General features: G+C 30.8%; 1 protein-coding gene across 2 annotated transcripts; it reads left to right on the top strand.

Moving 5' to 3' along the window:
- The first annotated feature begins 202 nt into the window (after positions 1-202).
- Positions 203-4,639, top strand: LOC129320863 (agamous-like MADS-box protein MADS2). Of its 2 annotated transcripts, none has more exons than XM_054966519.1 (8): positions 203-418; positions 2,155-2,233; positions 2,634-2,695; positions 2,848-2,947; positions 3,559-3,600; positions 3,737-3,778; positions 3,983-4,128; positions 4,244-4,639. In XM_054966519.1, exons 1-8 carry the CDS (start codon positions 234-236, stop codon positions 4,326-4,328), a joined length of 741 nt encoding a protein of 246 aa, XP_054822494.1. In that variant the 5' UTR covers positions 203-233; the 3' UTR covers positions 4,329-4,639. The 2 variants fall into 2 exon arrangements, with proteins under 2 accessions (XP_054822494.1, XP_054822493.1); XM_054966518.1 differs by having other exon boundaries at positions 2,631-2,695.
- Positions 4,640-19,117: the final 14,478 nt, after the last annotated feature.

Below are 19,117 nucleotides of genomic sequence, written 5' to 3'. Positions count from 1 at the left end.
TACATATTTGTGACATTGCGTGGTACAGAGATGAAAACCAAAGTCTAAACCAATAAGGAGGAGCCTTTTCAGGGTTTCCACTTTTATTTCTTATCCTCTACTATTGTTTTTAACCCTTTTGGTACTCTAGACACCGAGACCATTTAAGAAAGTATTCTCATCCCTTAACCGATACTGGAAAGAGAGAAAGATTGTATTTTTAAAAGAGAGATAGAAAGAGAAAAAGAAAGAAGATGGGAAGGGGGAAAGTTGAACTCAAGAGAATAGAGAACAAAATCAATAGGCAGGTCACATTTGCCAAGAGAAGAAATGGGCTGCTCAAGAAGGCTTATGAACTCTCTGTCCTCTGTGATGCTGAGGTTGCGCTTATCATCTTCTCCAATCGTGGCAAGCTCTATGAGTTCAGCAGTGGCTCCAGGTATATATCTGCGTGTTTCTCAAGTCATTGTTTCCGTCCCTGAGGACAGTAAGCATTTTCTGTTAAGGGTTTTATTTCTTTAGTATATGGAGTATTTATTACCTAGTCTCCTTAGTTTTGTGCAAGATCTCTGCTTTATTTTCCTGAACCTATATAGGTTCTGATATATCCATATCTCATAAGCAAAAAACCAAAAAAAAGCCTCTCACTTCTTTTTTTGGCCATTTCTTTTTCATCTCCCAAAATTGTATCATGGGCGAACTTGAAGGTTCCAGTCTTCTGGCTGTCTTTGTATTCCAGAAGAACAAAAAACTGAAAAGTGGTGTGTTTTTACTCCTCCATGTATTTGTTCTCCAGGACAATAAGTTGGAAAGTGGTGTTTCCACCACTTCATGCGAGGATCTGAAACATTTTTCATTCTATCACCTCAATATCAGAAAGCAGTATCACCAAAGAAGTTTTTTCATTTTATTATTATTATTTTTTTGGCCGTGTCAAAGAAGTTCCGTTAACTTGGAAGTAAACATTGCTTGGTCTGTTCCGTGACGAGGGTCATGCGCGCTCATATATACATCATCCACCTCGAGCTAGGGCAAGATCCCTGAGAGTGCAAAAGTTCATTTCTTTTCTTGTTTTCTCCTTTTCAAAGAGCTCCAATTTTTTGAGACATCCCTAAAAAGGAGCTATAGATTAGACTCCAATAACTTCCTGCAGTTGTTTATCAAAAGGATATGTAGGTGGGTATCTCTTTCTACCCATGAGATCGAAGCAGGAGCTAGCCCTAATAACCATCGGAGCAGTCATTAGCATTAAGAGTACAGGATTTCACTGTTATGATTTTGTGGCAGAGATGGGATGTTTGATGTGTAAACCTGCACTGTACACCGCAATTTAAGACTTGATTTGAGGGAGAGAGAAAAAAGAGGGGGGGGGGGGTAGGGATTCCAGTGAACTTCTAAAGCTGCAAATCAGCTTCAATCCTTAAAAACCGTTGTGGAATAGCTGGTTTGAGCTACGAAGAAGACAAACTTTGGAAGATTTTTTCTCACTATTTTCAGAGATAATATAATAATACAGTGCATAAATATTTTCAGCCTTTCAATAATACATACAAAAACAATATATTTATTCTTTTGGCTAATCCAGCCCATAAAGAAGACGCTGAGTGATGGATTTTCCTCACTGCTCTTGTGCGATGAAATCTTCTATTTTATCTTATTTCGTATATGAAGTATAACTTCCATAACATTGTTGATGTTGACTAGCTAGGTTATTAGATTTGTTCTTTGGGGTTTGCTAGGTTGATTGCTGAACTTAGACATGCCATTTTTTTTTCTTTTCTCGGGTGCGACACAAAAGGTCTCCTTTGTGAATGCCAGTCAGTATTCCATCTGGCTAGATGCTTCATTGGTTTCCCTACTTCCCTTTCTGTTTAATTAGGGAGAGACTTGTAGGGGCATTTGACTCATAAGAATGCTATGGTTTTGGAGAAATATTTGACAACCTTCTATGTTTTTTTGTTTAAAGTGATTCTACATTCGCTGCATGGCTTTTAAAAAATTCATGATTCGATGATTTTTTTTTTGGTCAATTTTTGAACTTTCTGAACTTCTTGTTGGGATTTTTTTGCATTAGGAAATAATAATAAAAAAAATTTCGTTCTAAGAGTTAAAAGTTGTCCTTGGGAGATTAAAGATCTTAGTATATTATATTATGCTTGTTGCCCTATATGTCAGCATGATGAACACACTGGAGAAGTACCAGAAGAACAGCTATGGTGCACTAGAGTCAAGCCAGCAAATGAATCACACTCAGGTATACTATATTTGATTCTTCCATAACTTAATCTGGCAGTCCAGCTCATGCTATACTAGGTTTTAGAGTTTTGACTAGCTATTAGATACACTTCGAGTTTCCCATTTATTAATAAAATATTAAAGTGAGAATATCTCAAAATAAGTCCGATAACAGACAGTTTCAACCATTAGATATACTCCTATTTTGAGAAAACATCTATATCCGAACAAGCATTACCAACCTTTAGATATATATATATATATATATAAAGGTGTCTCAACTTGATTCTTTATAGAAGTGTGCATATGTATAATGTTTTAAGTTTATGCAAGAGCGTTTGAGTTAAACAATCAGGCTGAAGTAACTATACGTTAATTACAAACCAAAATAATCTGATATCAAAAGGGTCATTTAGCAGAGTAGCTACCAGGAATACTTGAGACTTAAAGCAAGGGTTGAAGTCCTGCAACGTTCACAGAGGTAACTATACTCCCTCTCTCCCCTTTTTCCACCCTCTCTCTCTCTCTTTTCCACCCTCTCTCTATATAATGTTGTATTTATCATATGTGTCCATGTTTAAGTTTTCAATTCATGCGTCAACTATACAGTAATCCTAATATGTACATATAAAGGAACCTTCTTGGGGAAGATCTGGCCCAAATGAATACAAAGGAACTAGAACAGCTTGAGAATCAAGTTGAGGCAGCACTGAAGAACATCAGGTCCACAAAGGTATATAGGCATTAATTTCGATTTCAACTATAGAACAGCAGGTGTTTTAAATCCTTTTGTTGTCCTCTCCTTTTATAGAGGTGATAAGCTGTCAACACTCAACACATTAACGTCAAAATTATTCGTATCTCAACATTTAAAATACGGAACAAAAGACAGGCTTTTGGTAGTCTCAATTCTTGATATGACAGTGCACAAGAATATGTGACTTTGGTTGCGTGTAAAAGTAAAAGTGACAACTTTCTTGTCCGATATATGTTTAGTTCTATCTTCTACGATTGTAGACAACGTTTAAGCGTACGTATTTTAGATCTTAAACTTTTCTGCTGATTATCGGCTAATCTCTGGTGTCATTTAATACAAATAGGTGTCTTGGAATAAAATTGAAAATGCAAGTTCACATTTTTATTTGATTTAGATTAGATTAATTAAATATCAAAGTTCTAGAGTTTCTGCGGATCATCAAGACTCAGATTTATGTAACACACAAGACTTTCAAGCAGCACGCATGCCTTTCCAAATGTCTGCAATGTGTTCTCGTTCTTGCCTTATTAACTTTTAATATCAACGTGATATCGTTGTTGGGCTTATATTTTTTAATTGTTTGTCAGACTCAGTATATGCTCGACCAGCTTGCGGATCTTCAGAACCGGGTTGGTATCATTTTCTCCGAAAATGTTTCCTTTCCGATGTCGACAGTGTGATACCAGCTATATTCATTCTCAGATAGCAAAAAAATAAAATAAAATAAAATAATATCATACACTAATTGACTAAGTGCATATGCAGGAGAAAGTGCTGGAGGAAACTAACAGAGCTTTGAGGAGTAAGGTAAACATGAATTATATTCTCATCAGCAAAGACTGCATGTTCGTTTGATTCAAAATTGAAATGAATAATCACTATACAACTGGGTTCTGTCACTAATAATGAGACAATCGAAATGTTCACTCGCAAACACACACCTTGTTTTGAACAAAAGGGTCATGTGCAAATTTCGCCCAAATGTGATATGGTTGAATCATTGAGACACAGTTAGTAGAAGGAAGCGAGTCGCAAGTTCCTCTCAGAATGGGTTGGGAAGGTGCAGGAGGGTCTGAGACGATCCATTGCACTCGCTTTTCTGCTCAATCTGAAGCATTTTTTCAGCCTTTGGGAGTCAATCCCAATTTGCAAATCGGGTATATACTTTTTTTTTTTATTTTAATCCACGCTCTTTCTGATACTTGACATATAGTCTTGGTTTAGTAAGATTATATAGTAATATAAAGCGTGTGTTTTGTGGAATTAATGCAGATATAATCAGGTGGGAGGAGAGGATGTACATGTTGGATGCGCAGCATTGAATCTTCATGGATTCGTGCCTGGGTGGATGCTTTAATTTGGGCAAACTCACTAACGACAACGGTGAATGGATGCTCCGTCTGGGTTGGTTTTGAATATGCACCTCTCCGTGGCTGGTCAAAAAAAAAAAAAGAAATATGCACCTGTGCATTTACCGTTTGTAGAATATGAATAAGTTTGTAATTTCAATTTTATGTGTTTCTAGTTATTGTATCCGCCAAATCAATCAAGGTGTGCCACCTTCACCAGAAGACTTTCGTAATTTAATTATTAGTTCAACTTAGGCCCTTATGTTTGCATGAAGTGTAGTCTATGTATGCTTTCAACTTATGTATATGTATATATAAATAGTATTGTATGATTTTGTAAATTCAAGTCTTCAAGAGATTCTTAGCACGTATATAGCAATGTTTTAAAACCCGGACCGACAGCGAACCGGAAATATCAATGGGTCACGAGTCTCATGGTTCAACCGGTCAAACCGGCGGTTGGACCGGTGACCTAATAATTAAATAAAAAATTATTTATATATCTATATATATAAAAGAAACAAGTTAACAAATCCAACACTAGATTCTTGAATGTATCAAGATTTAGACATAATTATTTGAAAAAAATAAAACTTCTATTTGCAATAAACAACTCTTAGACAATAAAAAATAAATTCATCTTCATCCATTCAACAATCCTTCATTTTGCAATAAACAGCTCAGATAATAAAAAGCAAGCTCATCTATTAGCATTCATTTTACTCCATTTAGAACCATAGAGATTACATTAAATTGGGTAGAGATATAAATGAGGGAGAAAGAAAATCTCACCGGGACTAAGAGAGAGAGAGAGAGAGCAATCAACAAAGAAGATGAAGAATCATGAAAGGGGTCGAGCTCGACGCCATCTGACTGCTTTCAACAACTGGATGCCTATACTAGAATTAACCAAGAACACGAAGTCACAAACCAAAATGAAGAAAGTGAAGTGAAGATGAAGAATAAAGAAGCATTTGAAGTTTGAGAGAGTTTGAGATGGCTAAAGTTAAATGGTGAAGACAACGAAGGGTGAACATAGAACCCAAATGTTGAGAAGGCAAGTCCAAGATGGCTGAACGGTGAAGACAGAACCTAGAAGGCTGAGTGGCTTGAGGGAGATGACACATAGAATAAAACCCAGATGGCTGAGATTTGAGAAGGTGACGAGAATGAGTGCGTGCATTGTGCAAGACAGAAAGAAGTGAGACTAAAAAGAAGAAGAATGGGTCCTTATAGGTGTTGGTCTGCTAGACAGAGTGAGGAGAAGGGTTTTTTATTTTTAAAAATATCAATTTTGTCATTTTTTTTGCGACCCGCTGTTGACCCGTAAAACCCGCTCTGGGTTCGGGTTTTTCCTAGGTCTTTAAAAACCGTCCGGTTCTAGGCGGGCCAACCCGGGCCAACTGCTAATCCGAGTTAATTGGTTGAACCAGCCCGTTTTCTTCAGCGGGCGACGGTCCGACCGTCCGGGTCGGTCCGGGTCTTAAAACCTTGATATATAGCACTAATATGACCTTTTTGTGACAACGCGAAAAATTATAAACAAGAAGTCGGGGAAAAAATATGACCCTTTTTTTTTGGGGGTGGGGGGTGGGATGTAGACTAGCACTAGGTTAGATAATACATTGGATCGAATAACAGATGTTAGTTTTGTTCAAAAAAAGAAGAACAACAAACGTTAGTGTAAAGAAAAAGGGAGAATTCCATTATAGGACCCTGGATATAGTATTATTACAGCTAGGGCCCAATCAAATCTGAAATTTCAGTGCAAGGTAGGAAAACTAAAATAAAATAAATTTTCTTCCTTAAATGATCAAGGTGCCTTATATAGAAAAGAAAATGAAAAAAGTGAATAATTATTTAACGTGACTTGTTAAATGCATAATGTAACTTGCTAAATCCCTTACATTACTTGTGAATTTATTAGGTAATTTAGTAAACCTTATCTTATTAAAATTATTACATTACTTGTTCATTTCCTTACTTAACAATTAATGTAACATTTTTAATGAGTTAAGATAATGGTTTGACAAATTACTTTTAATCGGGCCTGATAAATTTATAAGTAATGTAATAGATTTAACAAATTATGTTAAACAATGAATCACGTTCTCTTTTTTCATTTCTATCAAGGGCACTATGGTTATTTAACAAAAAAAAAATTATTTCATTTCACTTTTCTATCCTGCAGTGAAATTTTAAATTTAATTGAGTCTTATTTATAATAATATTACATCCATGTCCCATGATAAAATTCTCCCTTAGAAAAATAGCAATGTACTCGTCCTGACACGATCACCAGAGCGAGATTTAGCTCTTGTTTGCTTAGGAATATAATATAACTAATTAAAGAAATAAAGGTAAAAATAAAATGATCAAAATAAATAGGTGAGCACGTTCATAAAAAAAAATTTAATTTATAGAGTTGAGAATCATAATTCATGAAATTTTTAACAAATATAATAATTTTCATATTTGTTGTATATACTAATAAGTTTTATCTATCGTAAAAGAGAAGGTTAATTTAGTTTATTTTTATTTTAAAATTTTTAATTAATTCCATTTCGGTTCTTTTTTATTGTGCATGCGTGTCTTCTTTGAAGGCAATCTTGTTTCGTCATTAAATTAAAAAGGGAGCTTTTGCATATATAACCTAGACTAAACCAAATAAACAATCCAGCACTATTATATTTTGTATTATAACTTATTTATTGTATTTGTGTTGTATATTAATAATAAACTTTTTGTAAATTTTTATTGATAAAACCCTTTTATATTAATATGAATCAACAATACTCTCAAATTTTTAAAAATTTGATTCATATTTTTTAGATATAAGATTTTTTTTCTTTTTTGACCAGTAGCCAATTTTCCCATTCAAAAATTAATCAGGCCAAAAAAAATAATTAAAAAATGAAGATCAAACTTGTGTGTGTGTGGTGAGCGGTGTGAATCCTAAAGAAGTTGGGCCAACCATTGGTTAAGACCCAAGAGGTAATGAAAAACAAAAAGTAGTTTGATTGATCAAACTACCAAAAAGCACTAAAATTATAAAAGTCCTTTTACCGTGTCCCTTGTTGTCGTTGGGCCTTAAATCTCATGCCATGTAAAAAATACTCAGAGCACAAGTGATTTGTATTCCCATTTTTTTCTTTTTTATAACTTGACATAAGGGTAAACAAATTCTAAAATAAACACAAGAGATTATGGGTAGTTGTTCTTTATATCTAAATTCCAGTAAATTAAAAATGCTCATTTATTCTTTACAAAAAGGTCTTGAGGGAGTATCAAACTTATACAGCGAACAAACTTAATTACAAGGGATTGACGTTTTACCTTACAAACAGTAAGATTAATTCCTATTACTGGACCGATGATGCTCTTGGTATCTCAGTCCCGCAGGGTAAAAAAAATGCAACACACGCAAGCAAATGAAGTCAATATGGTGTGTCTATTTCGATAAATTAAAACAAAACATGACTATAGTATCTGCACGAATACGCATAGCACTGTATTCTTTTATTAAATAAAAATTGATTAAAAATGTTGCTTTTGATATTATCTTTTTTTTAAATTTAAGAATTTATTTTCTTTAATTGATCTGGTGCATATTTAAAATATATATAATGCTATATAAATATTTTTTTTCAAAAAAATAATGCTGAATAAGTAAAAGCACGTGAATATTTTAATTAAAATAAATGTAATCGCAATTGATTTATTGCTATGAAAAGTTATTCATGCAGCGTTTCTAAATATCCGATATTCTTAGTTCCGCAAATTAATGATAATAGAAATCGAGGTTATAAAAAAATGATAATGGAATTTGAATATTTCTCGAAGAATGAATAAAAAAAAATTTCTTAAATTGAGTCGTCCGGAAGTAAAACAATATTAACGATAAGTGAAAAATTTGATACTACCGAGCTAATCAAGTGCACAAAGAATAAAACGTTTTTTTTTTTAAATGAAGTCAACATCCTTAGTTATTTTGGCCAATAAAAAAAAAATCATGCATCCTTAGTTAATCTCTTATCGCGCGTCCTGCCGCATGGGAACAAAAATTTAATAATGCGAAGCAATTTGGTATTTACTGTGTTTTTTTAACCCAAACACGTGACATCGTGTATTCTAAAATGTTATGTGGCTTGCTAACTAGATATCTATTGCTAAAAAATTTTCAAGTCCAACTAATGAAATGATCCTCTAATTGTGTTATCATAAGTTATATAGGCACATGTCTAATTTTTTGCACGAAAAGTCAATTTTATAGCAAGCTGTGCTAGACACATATTACATGTGATTGCACTGTTAGTTAACAGTTAGTGCTGGTTAAACAAACATTTTTTTCTTCTTGATTACTTTTATATATAAAAAAAACACACACATGTATTTGTGATATCAAATTAAGATCAAGATGGTTGGGTTTAATTTGTATATGATTGAGAAGAAATGAAATTAATTTGGTGCGGTGCTTAGCTAGAAAAGGGAGAGGAAAAAGAACAAGGATCAGAGAGAGTGTGTGTTAACTTTATTTCCGGATTAGCGATTATAACTGTACGATACACTGAAGCGGGAATCACAATTATTGACTGGGTGTGTCGGCTGCGTGTTAGTGACTGTGAAAAGGTTTATTCAAAGCCGAAAGGTGGAACATATTCAAGTAAAATTAAAATATGCATTCATCGATTATATTTTTTTGCATATAAATTTGTTGCTTTTGTGGGTAACAAGGATACGATTCTCTTCCATTTTTCTATCATCACCTGCCATACCAAAAATGACCAATCAAGATGAGGTGTGGGACAGTGACCAAAGAAAGAGACTCCAAACCTAATCAATCAATTCGGCCCACTGTTATTTTTATTATCGTTAGTTGCAAAGGGATGTGATAATTAAAAAGGAGAGAGTTGAGGGGAAAGTATTTAAAAATTTGCTTTACAGGAAGAGAGTTTTCCCACTCCTAATCTTTTTCCCATTCCCATTCTGTGCCCAACAAACCATTTAAGACATGACTATTGTCCCTTTTGTACAATGTAAATAGAAAGGAAATAGAGGTGGAAATGAATATCAAATTTAAAAATTATTTAATATGTTAATAGAATCGAAAAATTATTTTATTTAACATTAGTATCTAGAAAATGAAAACACTAAAATATTCTCGTCCTAACAATTTTTTCGCTCCTACCCAGATGTCAAAATCGTCATCAACCCCAACTAGAAATTGCACCCACCGTCCATGAAATCGAGAAAAGGAGATCCACCTTATTGCATAATATCAAAGACAAAAAGAGGAAACAAGATGTAGACATAATCAGTTGTTTCACAAACGTTGAAGCCAGAGTGGATTGAGAGGCAACGATGTTTTGAAGATAAGGGAGATGCACAGGAGAAGAAGACGATCAAGGTGGGTTATCGTTGGCAATGGAGGGAGCCGATGATAGGATCGTGTGAAGGAATTTTGGAGTCTAAAGCAAAATTATTTAAGAGACATAATATATTATTATTCATCTATTTTCATATTACTTTTTTCAATTTATTAAAACTAGATTCAAATTTTTTTATTTAACATTTGTGCCACTTCAAATCCTACAAAAAATTTCAAATAAAAAGTAAAAGAAGAACAGACACATATGATATGGCTAATACTTGAGATGATAGCCAGAGTTTTTGGTTTTTAAGCAAAATTCTCATTTTCAAATAAAAATATATAATCAACATTAACACTTAACAAGAAAAAATCATGACTAATCATATAAAATATAGGTAAATATTTTTGGAAGCCTAAGGCGACCACCTCATTGGCCTAAGTTGGCCTAACAGTTCACACAGCCTTGGCCAGGGATGGAGGTAGGTGTGAAGCTCAATGACTCTCTTTTTGCATTGTTGTTGTCTTCATTGGACATGGAGGTTGAAGAAACAGAGTCCTTGAGCTTCAATTCTTCAACAATGCTTGTGTCCTCCTTAGATCCACATGGTCTCAGACAGAATGAGGGAAGAGAGGGATGGAGGAAAATTGATCAGAGAGTGAGAAGAGCGGAAGGGTAAAAAAATAAAAAAAAAAAAAAGGTACATGAACTTTGAAAACTAAAAACCACTAGTTTTGATGGAATTGGAATAGAGGTAATTTTTCCAATCCTATCATATCAAACAAACATTTCTTTCAATTGAATTTTTATGTCCATTTTTATATTACTCATTTTTGTCATACTGAACAGACCTAGGTAATTTTTAATTTAACCTTACTTCATAGTTTCAAGTTCTTCGCGAGTCTTTTTTTAAAATAAAAAGAGAATACTCCTCTTTGCTGCTATTACATGGCATCTCCTAAAAGCATTTTTTTGATCCATGGTATAATGTATGAGTATTAATTGAGTTTTTTAATATTATCTCTATTTAAATTCATTATAAACTATGAGATAGAAAGTGATAAAAATTTGAATTTTTTATTTAAATATAAATAGAATTGAAAACTTATTCTAATTTTAGATAAAATTAATAATTTAATTGTCCTTCCTTGATTCCAATGAAATAATTGAAGGTGTCTTGTAATAAGAATAGGGGGGAGGATGATAGAAAAACCATGGAAAAAAAAAATATGCTTCTTACTTTTTTCTCCCCCGAATGTGTCCTCAAACACAGGAAAGCTAAAGGAAAAATCTTATGTCAGGAGGAATAATATTTTTTCTCTTTTACTTTTTGCTAATAGTTTTCTTTTCTATTTATTTTTCTTCTATTCCAAACAAAAGATTGCAGGCAGCCTAATGCTAAAAGATCAAAGAAGTTGGTGAGCTGCCAGTGACCAGGGACCAAATTAAAGTAAAGATAAGATTTTGAATCAAGAGTTAAACTTACGCACGTAAGTTGTAGTTGAATTTGATTTGTCACAAGAGGTTTAAATTTGCAAAGCCTTGTTTGGCCGGCAGGGTTAAGGCGTCAAAAGATATTGTTATAATTCTATCCCAGGCAGTACAAGACAAGCCTTCAGCCCTAAAACAGGGAAACACACTCCAATACCCTGTCTACCTTTCTTGATGAAAGTGTGTCCCCTTGCTTGACTTCTCAGACATGGATCCATATTAATGTTGTCGGATGGAGCCCAGCCCTCGTAATTAATCAATAAAGCACTCTTGATGATCATGATTATTTGGAGTTAATCAAGTACAGGGTCGGGGAATGCAATAGCTGATTGCTGTCAACAGTGGGCTAAGCTTACAGTAATCAGATGGTTCTGTGCGTGTTTATTATGATTAGACTATTGTTTTTCCTGGAAAGGTGCACGACAACGACTTCTGGAGTGTTTGCACATAACTTTCCAATATTTCCTGGAGAACCAATCAGACGCGCAACGATTCCGGCTGCCTTACTTAATTCCCATAACAAAACGCTTTGTTGGAGTCAAGAAGAGGAGAGATAGTCAGCTTATTATTTTTATGTAAAAATGAAATAAATTTTTAATTTTACTCATATTTAAATAAAAATATTTAAATTTATATTACATTATCTTTTATAGTTCATGAATTTAAATGGAACCATAATGAAAAAAACATAATTAATATTTCATATGCATCTTATATTAATGACAAAAAATATTGACAAAATGATAATAAAAACCTTCTGAATTATATAAATGAAAATATAATTCCTCAAAATGCCATAATTTCAATAAAATTTTTAAAAATTTTTGAGTCAATAAAATGTAAAGTGAAAATACTATTTTACTCTCATAAAAAATAACAAGCTTCAATTATAATTTTTACTTAAGAAGTGATGACTTTTATTTTGTGAATCACAAAAATTAAATAAGAAACTATAACTTATCAAATGTTATTTTTGTTATTGAAAACCAACCTCCAATCAGAATTTTTATTTAAGAGTTAACAACTTTTGTTTTGTGAGACACAAGAATTGAACAATAAATTATAATTTATTAAGTATAATTTTTGTTATTAAAAAATAAGTTCTCAAAATAACAAACTTTAATTACAACTTTTATTTAAAAATAATAATTTTTATTCAAATAATGATAAGAATTAAATAAGCAATTATAACTTATCAATAAAGGTAAAATAATATTTTCAATTTAAAATTTAATTTTACAAAATTTTTCAGAGATTTCAATAAAATTATAGCATTTTAAGGAACTATATTATTATTTATATAATTTAAATAAATCTTATTATCATTTTTATGAAAATATTTCTAAAATGTACATTATAATAAGGACAAGAAGGAGCAATACTTGAATAATGAGCATGAATTTCTTTTCCCCACATGAATTAATTAGCATGATTTTGTCGTGCATAGAAAAACAATCTTTGAGATAACACGCGCATTCAATTTGAATCAAAAGTAACACCTTTTATAATTCCTTCGATAAAAATTTAAATTTTGACTTAAAGATTATTTATTATTTATTATTTATTTTTCATGTTGTAAATTTAAGTTTATTTCTTCATGTATATTTTTTTCGGTTTTTAGTACATGACACTGTTAATCATTTCACATATTTTAAAAAAATTAACATTTTTATTATTATAAAAATTAAGATGTACTTTATAATTTTAAATAATAATATTTCTATATTAAATACTCTTATGTTAATCAAGAAAAAATAAAATAAAAAAATTTTATTATTATAAAGTGTCTTGTATTTTGAATAAAAAATTACTCTTAAAATGTATCCTACAAGTAAGACTGAAAGGAGTATCATATATCCATCTCTTTTTTTTTAATAAGAGTAGAGTTAAATTTTTTTATTTTATAACATAGAGTATTTAATAAGTTAACTATCATTTATTAATTCCAACAAAATATCTAAAAATGCCTTATAATAGGAATTGGATAAAGTACTTTCCCTAATCTTCTAAAAAAATTGATAATTCTTTTTATGATGGGTCATTAATCGCTTTATTTTTTATCATACCCTTTCCTCCATTTTACATGAATAGAGTAAAAGATTACATATGGAAGATAAAAATTTTTTAAGGACGATGGTTTAATAAGAGTAATTTTTTTTTTTTCAAATAACATCAATGATTTAGCTACTTTCTTCGCAGATTCTGAAAAAGTTAATACTTACAAGTCCAGTCCTTAATATAGGACCAAGTTTGAAACATCTTCTTGGTCAGGAATATATGATGAAGTTAGATTAATTAATGTATTTTTTCACGTTTACATCCTTATTTATTTATCATCATTTTCATTTTTAAACAACAATTTATCATGGTTATTAATTACATAGAAGGGTAAAGTTAAAAAGTTACATATATTTGTATAGTTTCAATATTATAACTAACGTTTGTTAATAACTGCAAAGCTTGTCAATTTCGTCTTATATCAAGTATCGGAGTGATAATTAATATATAGGAGGGAGTATTCATCCTGTTTATAGGGTAAAAAAAAAGATTTTTTTATACTATTTATACATTATCTCATTAAATTTTTATTGCAAAATTTTTCATTTGATCAACTCCATTAAATATTGAGGAGATAAAATATATTCTTAAAGTATACTCCTTTCATTCAAAATTATAAAATATTTTTTTAGGAGTTAGATATTAAAAAATATGAGGTATTTTTAGTATTTTGAAGTGTAATTATTACTTTTTTAAAACGCCCCTATTAATAATAAATTTATATTTATTATAAGATAAATATAATAAGATAAAATTAGTTTAAAAGTAGGTAATTATTTTATTGAGGGGTGAGATTTAATTAAAAATGCCTTACATTTTTAATAGGAGAAGTATATATTTAATAGGAGCAAAGCGAATAAATTATTAAATTTACAGATAAAGTTAATAAATTTTAAAATTTTTTTAATTTTAATGAAACATGTTAAAAATATCTTATAAATAAAAATAGAAGAATATTATTTTTAAAATGTCGATAGGATTTTAAACCTTCTGTCGTTTTGATTATAGGTCCGTACTTTGAAGTGAAACATACTGCGTCTGTGCCTCGCGCGCGCATATATACATACATACGTGAGTGCGCTTGTGACTTATACGACTTTAGGTAAATTCTAAATTATAAATGTATAAGCTTACCCTAAAAACAACATGTATGATCTTAAGGAGCTTGGCAGGAAAAGATAAACGACATGATTACATTAAATGGATGCACACGTACGAGAGACAATACAGGACTCCGAGGGAGATAGATTTTTTTAAAATATAATAATAATAACAATAACAATAATAATAATAAACACTGCTTTTCTTTTCTTTTTTGGGACCAAAACACGGCTTGCACGTGAAAAGAGTAAATTTCAAATTAAAAATTATAAAATAAAATAAAGATGTATATTCCTTCCGTCTTAAATTATAAGATATTTTTAAATAAAATCTCACATATTAATAAAATTTATTAAATACAATTAATAATATTATATTTTTAAAATAAAAATATAAATTTTTAAAAATATTCCTTATTTAATATATTAAAAAAGAGACATAAATTAATTATAAAAAAGGATAATATTAAAATTGATGCATTTAATAAAATATTAATTCATTTAAAACATTTTATATTTTATGATAAAAAAACCTTTTTAAAAATGTCCCATCATAATTTGGAAGGAAGGAGCACCATCATCCAATTAACAGAGCTTGAAAAAGAGGATACAACTGGATGTTGTAAACGAAGCAGAATGAGTGGTCGTCTTTCACACTCAAAGGATGAACGGTGTTATGTATTTCAAGCATCGAAGCGTGCTTTAATTGATCTCAGTTTGGGCTCCATATAGATATACATATATACACTGGACCACAGAAATTAAATTAATGACACAGAAAGTTACATAACTTTTTAACAAAATATCTAAGAACTATGATGTCACGCAAATTTATTGACCCTCGACAAAATTGATTTCTTGGTCTAGATACCACCCACTCCATTGATAGTGGACCCACAAGCCATTTATATTTTGACTTCATAAACCACAAACACAATAACCACAGAGAGACAGTAGGTAAACTTTGTCATTTACCCTACTTCTCATCACAATATACATCTTTTAAAAATCTCAACTAATTTAAAATATGAGGTATTAAATAATTTTTATATTTATTTTTTAATTATATCTATATTTTATTTATTATTCATTTTAAAAAAATTATATATTAAAATTTTAATTATTGTTATCAAAGTTCTTATAAAGAATATTTAATGAAAGTATAAATGAAAAGATGTGAGTATTTTTAAAAATTTAAAATTTTTTTAATATTGTTAATAAACTGTGAATTAATTAATAATGATTTATATTGCAGTTCAAATGAAATAACGTGTAGTATAAATATATTTTTTTTAACAAAACACTAATTAAAATAAACTGTATTAGCAAGCCTCTGGTGTACCTGTTGCGCTCGCATGTGTGATAGTCTACTAGTCTTGCAAATATGGTGTTGTGCTTTTATAAAATCCATTCATTAGGAAAAACCTCTGCAGTTGAGATTGAGTGACAGTACAATAAAGTGATTTCATCACTAATCTGTCTCCATGTTTTGTATGCCGAGCACATAGTTCCATTGGCGACAAATTTAGCTTTAGTTTATTATCAGGAATAGAGATTTTATGAAATGAATTTCACTTAAAATTAACCCTGGCAAAATCAAACATCTGCTTTAAATTAAATAAACCACCCATCTTTTGTCAATAAATTTGATTTTTTTATCTCGATTTTTTAAAGAAAAAATTTAAATAGACAAACTTGAATTTCAACTTTAGATTTAAAATATTTTATTTAGATGATATCAAAAATTTCAAGTTTCAACTATAATGTCATGGAAGTTTTATGACTCATTTGATAATATGAAAAAGTATTTGATAGAAGTGTTACAGGAAGTGAGATTTTAAAACATGTTTGCAATATGCACATGGAAATGGATATAATTTTTAATTGAAAAATATATTTATAACATAAAAATACCAAAATGTCCCCCCAACTAAAAAAAATCCCTTCCCCTGTCGAGTACAATCACCATGAACATCATCGTAGAAAAGGCTCAATATCAAAATTGAAGAAGCTAGCATTTGAAATTGAAATCCAACATTCCAAATCAACAAACAAGTCATCCCCGTTTGACATCATTCTTGCCATTTACCAAGTGAGATCCACCATTATTGAGTTTGAAATCAAAAGCACGAGTTGAGATTGAAGAAGGTGGAGGAGAAAGCTGTGCTAGAAGAGGAGGGGAAAAGGATGCTCGTCATTGGTGTTTACATGAAGGGAGAAGCTAAGATTAAAAAAGTTGAGCAGATAGAAAGACCACTGAGGAGGAAACAATCAATGCTTCGCTGCCGCTCATGAAGTTAGAGATCTCGCCTCCAACCAATGCCTACCACACCGTCATGTCCTCCATGGTGTCGCCGTCAATGGTTGACAGTGAACACACCTACATACATCTTAGTTAAACTCAAACATGGCAAGAAAACCTTGGGGGCAAGGATGGAAAATGAGGAAGGTAGTAATGGAGGAACTGAATTCCATAGGTATGGGCAAGGTACTGAATTCTGCCGTTTTTGATGGAATTGGCTTCTCTTGAGAGGAGAACTACAGCGGACCAAACATTTAATTTTTAGAGTTTTACTTTCACTTCTTCCATTCCAATTCCACTCTACCAAACGAGCTATTAGCACTAACAGTAGTTATAATTATGTAGATTTGAAATAACTAGATTTCAGCCTGTATTTAAAGTATTTTTAAAATATAATAATTAAATTTACTTTATATTTTGATCAAATCCAAAAATAATGAACTTTGCTTAAATCTAAATCTAAATATTCTCTTCCAAACACAGAATTAAGTTTTTTTAATTCGATAATGGCCAACTCCACCGTGGTGTTGTAAGTTTAATTTCGTGCACCAGCCAATTTGCACAGTCATTTACTTTTTTTATGGATCTAATTATAAATTATAAATTATAAATGGTAAATTATTCTCAAGCACACGCATAAGTAAATCTCCAATATCTTTAGTACTTTTCAAAACGGGGTGATTGTTTATATAAAAATTAGATACATCATTACTGAAACAATACCTGAACCTATCTAAACCCCTAATCTAACAAGGGATCATCTTACTACTGAAGAGATATGAATGAAGTGGATTAAAGAAAAAAAATGATTAAGATGTGGGTGAGAAGTAAATCATGTTCATAAGGGAAGACAAAGATAATATAGTTCATTTTTATTCAAATTTTTTAATTCATTTGATTTTCATCCTTTACCGTCTAGTGTAACTAAAGGCCTTTTAAGTTTAATTTTAGGTCTTTAGCCCTTCACTGATTCGTCTCATTTTCCAAAATTAAGTTTTTGTATGTCCTTTTCCCCGTTAAAGCCTATACCCTATAGGATGCTGACTGTTGAGCGCCCTCCATTCCCTTTCTTTCTTCACTGTTAAAATGAAAGAGAAAAAAAATCCCAAATGATATAACCCGCTCCCATCACAAGTTACAAGATAATTTGTTATAAGATTACACATATAAATAAAATTTAATAAGACACCTTACAAATTTATTCTTTTAATATAAAATTATAAACTTTTAAAAATGTCACTACACAATTAATTATCTTACTACAATATTAATTTAATTTAATCATCTCTCCACTTGAATTGTAATACTTATTTTTTAAATTATTTTATATTTTAAAGTAATGAAATGTTTTTAAAATTATTTTTTAATTTAGGATGGAGAAAGTAATAAATACTGAATAACCGATTTTTAGCGTACCATTGTGTATCTAACGTTTAGATATTATAATAATTTGGTGCAGCCAATTGTTGAGTGTATACACAAAAATCAATATATCAGTATATGAAATATAATTTATATCAAACTGTACAATTTGATATGTAACATATGGGAAAACATGTGTGGTTAAACTTCTTCCAGGACATATGCAAAGATAGATCATGGTGGAAAACTATATATTTAAAATGCAAAGATTGAATATAAAAAGGATTAAAGGTACAATAGCCTCGGATTAAAAGGTTCAATGTTGAATTAGTCGATGCCTTGAATGATTCAATCGTGGCATTTTTTTAGCATCACGTATTCACATCTTTTAACAAATTCCAACCAGCCTCATCCAGCCTAGCTAGTTGCTGAATCAATGTTAAACTAATTAACGAGCCAAGCCCTGCATGACAAAACCTGTGAGATATTCATTTGACATTTACGTTGTATATAATGTACGTTAAATAGATAAAATCTTAATCATCTCAATATATTTTTAGCAATCAATTATCAACTCTTATTTTGTCCATCCCCCGCTTTTTCGTCACGAACTTCCACCCTTTAGATAGACTTTATTATAAGCTCCGCAACATGCACCACGTCATTTGCTAACTAACTCTGGACGAAAAAATATTACGGTAAATTTTTCTTGGGTTTAATCTGTAAATAGAACGTGACACATATGTCTCTGAGTAATAAAAAAATTGCCACATTAAATCAATAGATTGAATTTAATCAGTGTAAATTTTATATAATTTTTAGAGTAAAACAGTTTAAAAAATGAGTATCAAAAAATAGGATCAATGAACAAATTACATCTTGAACTTAAGTCATGTAACACCAACAATAGGATAAATCAATATTTCTTCTTACTGTTTTGATTCCCGATTTAACACAATCCAAAAAGTTTTTCTCACGAATTTCCTACGAAGATAAATTTATTCATCCATGTAGACACACATGTGAAATATGATAGTTATTCGTGATTATTGACTCGACTTTTTCTCATTTTCTTCTAATGTAATCATTTAATTTAATTTGTTTGTTAAATTTCG

Source organism: Prosopis cineraria, unplaced genomic scaffold, assembly GCF_029017545.1.
Source record: "Prosopis cineraria cultivar Desert tree isolate PC_DT_omini unplaced genomic scaffold, ASM2901754v1 PC9, whole genome shotgun sequence".
NCBI lineage: Eukaryota > Viridiplantae > Streptophyta > Magnoliopsida > Fabales > Fabaceae > Prosopis > Prosopis cineraria.
Note: the sequence above shows the minus strand (reverse complement) of the source record. Positions and strands in the feature narration are given on the sequence as shown.

Coding starts and splice junctions, on each gene's coding strand:
- LOC129320863 (XM_054966518.1), top strand. CDS start 234: ATGGGAAGGGGGAAAGTTGAACTCAAGAGAATAGAGAACAAAATCAAT. Junction 2,696..2,847: donor GTCCTGCAACGTTCACAGAG/GTAACTATACTC, acceptor GTACATATAAAG/GAACCTTCTTGGGGAAGATC. Junction 2,948..3,558: donor AGAACATCAGGTCCACAAAG/GTATATAGGCAT, acceptor ATTGTTTGTCAG/ACTCAGTATATGCTCGACCA.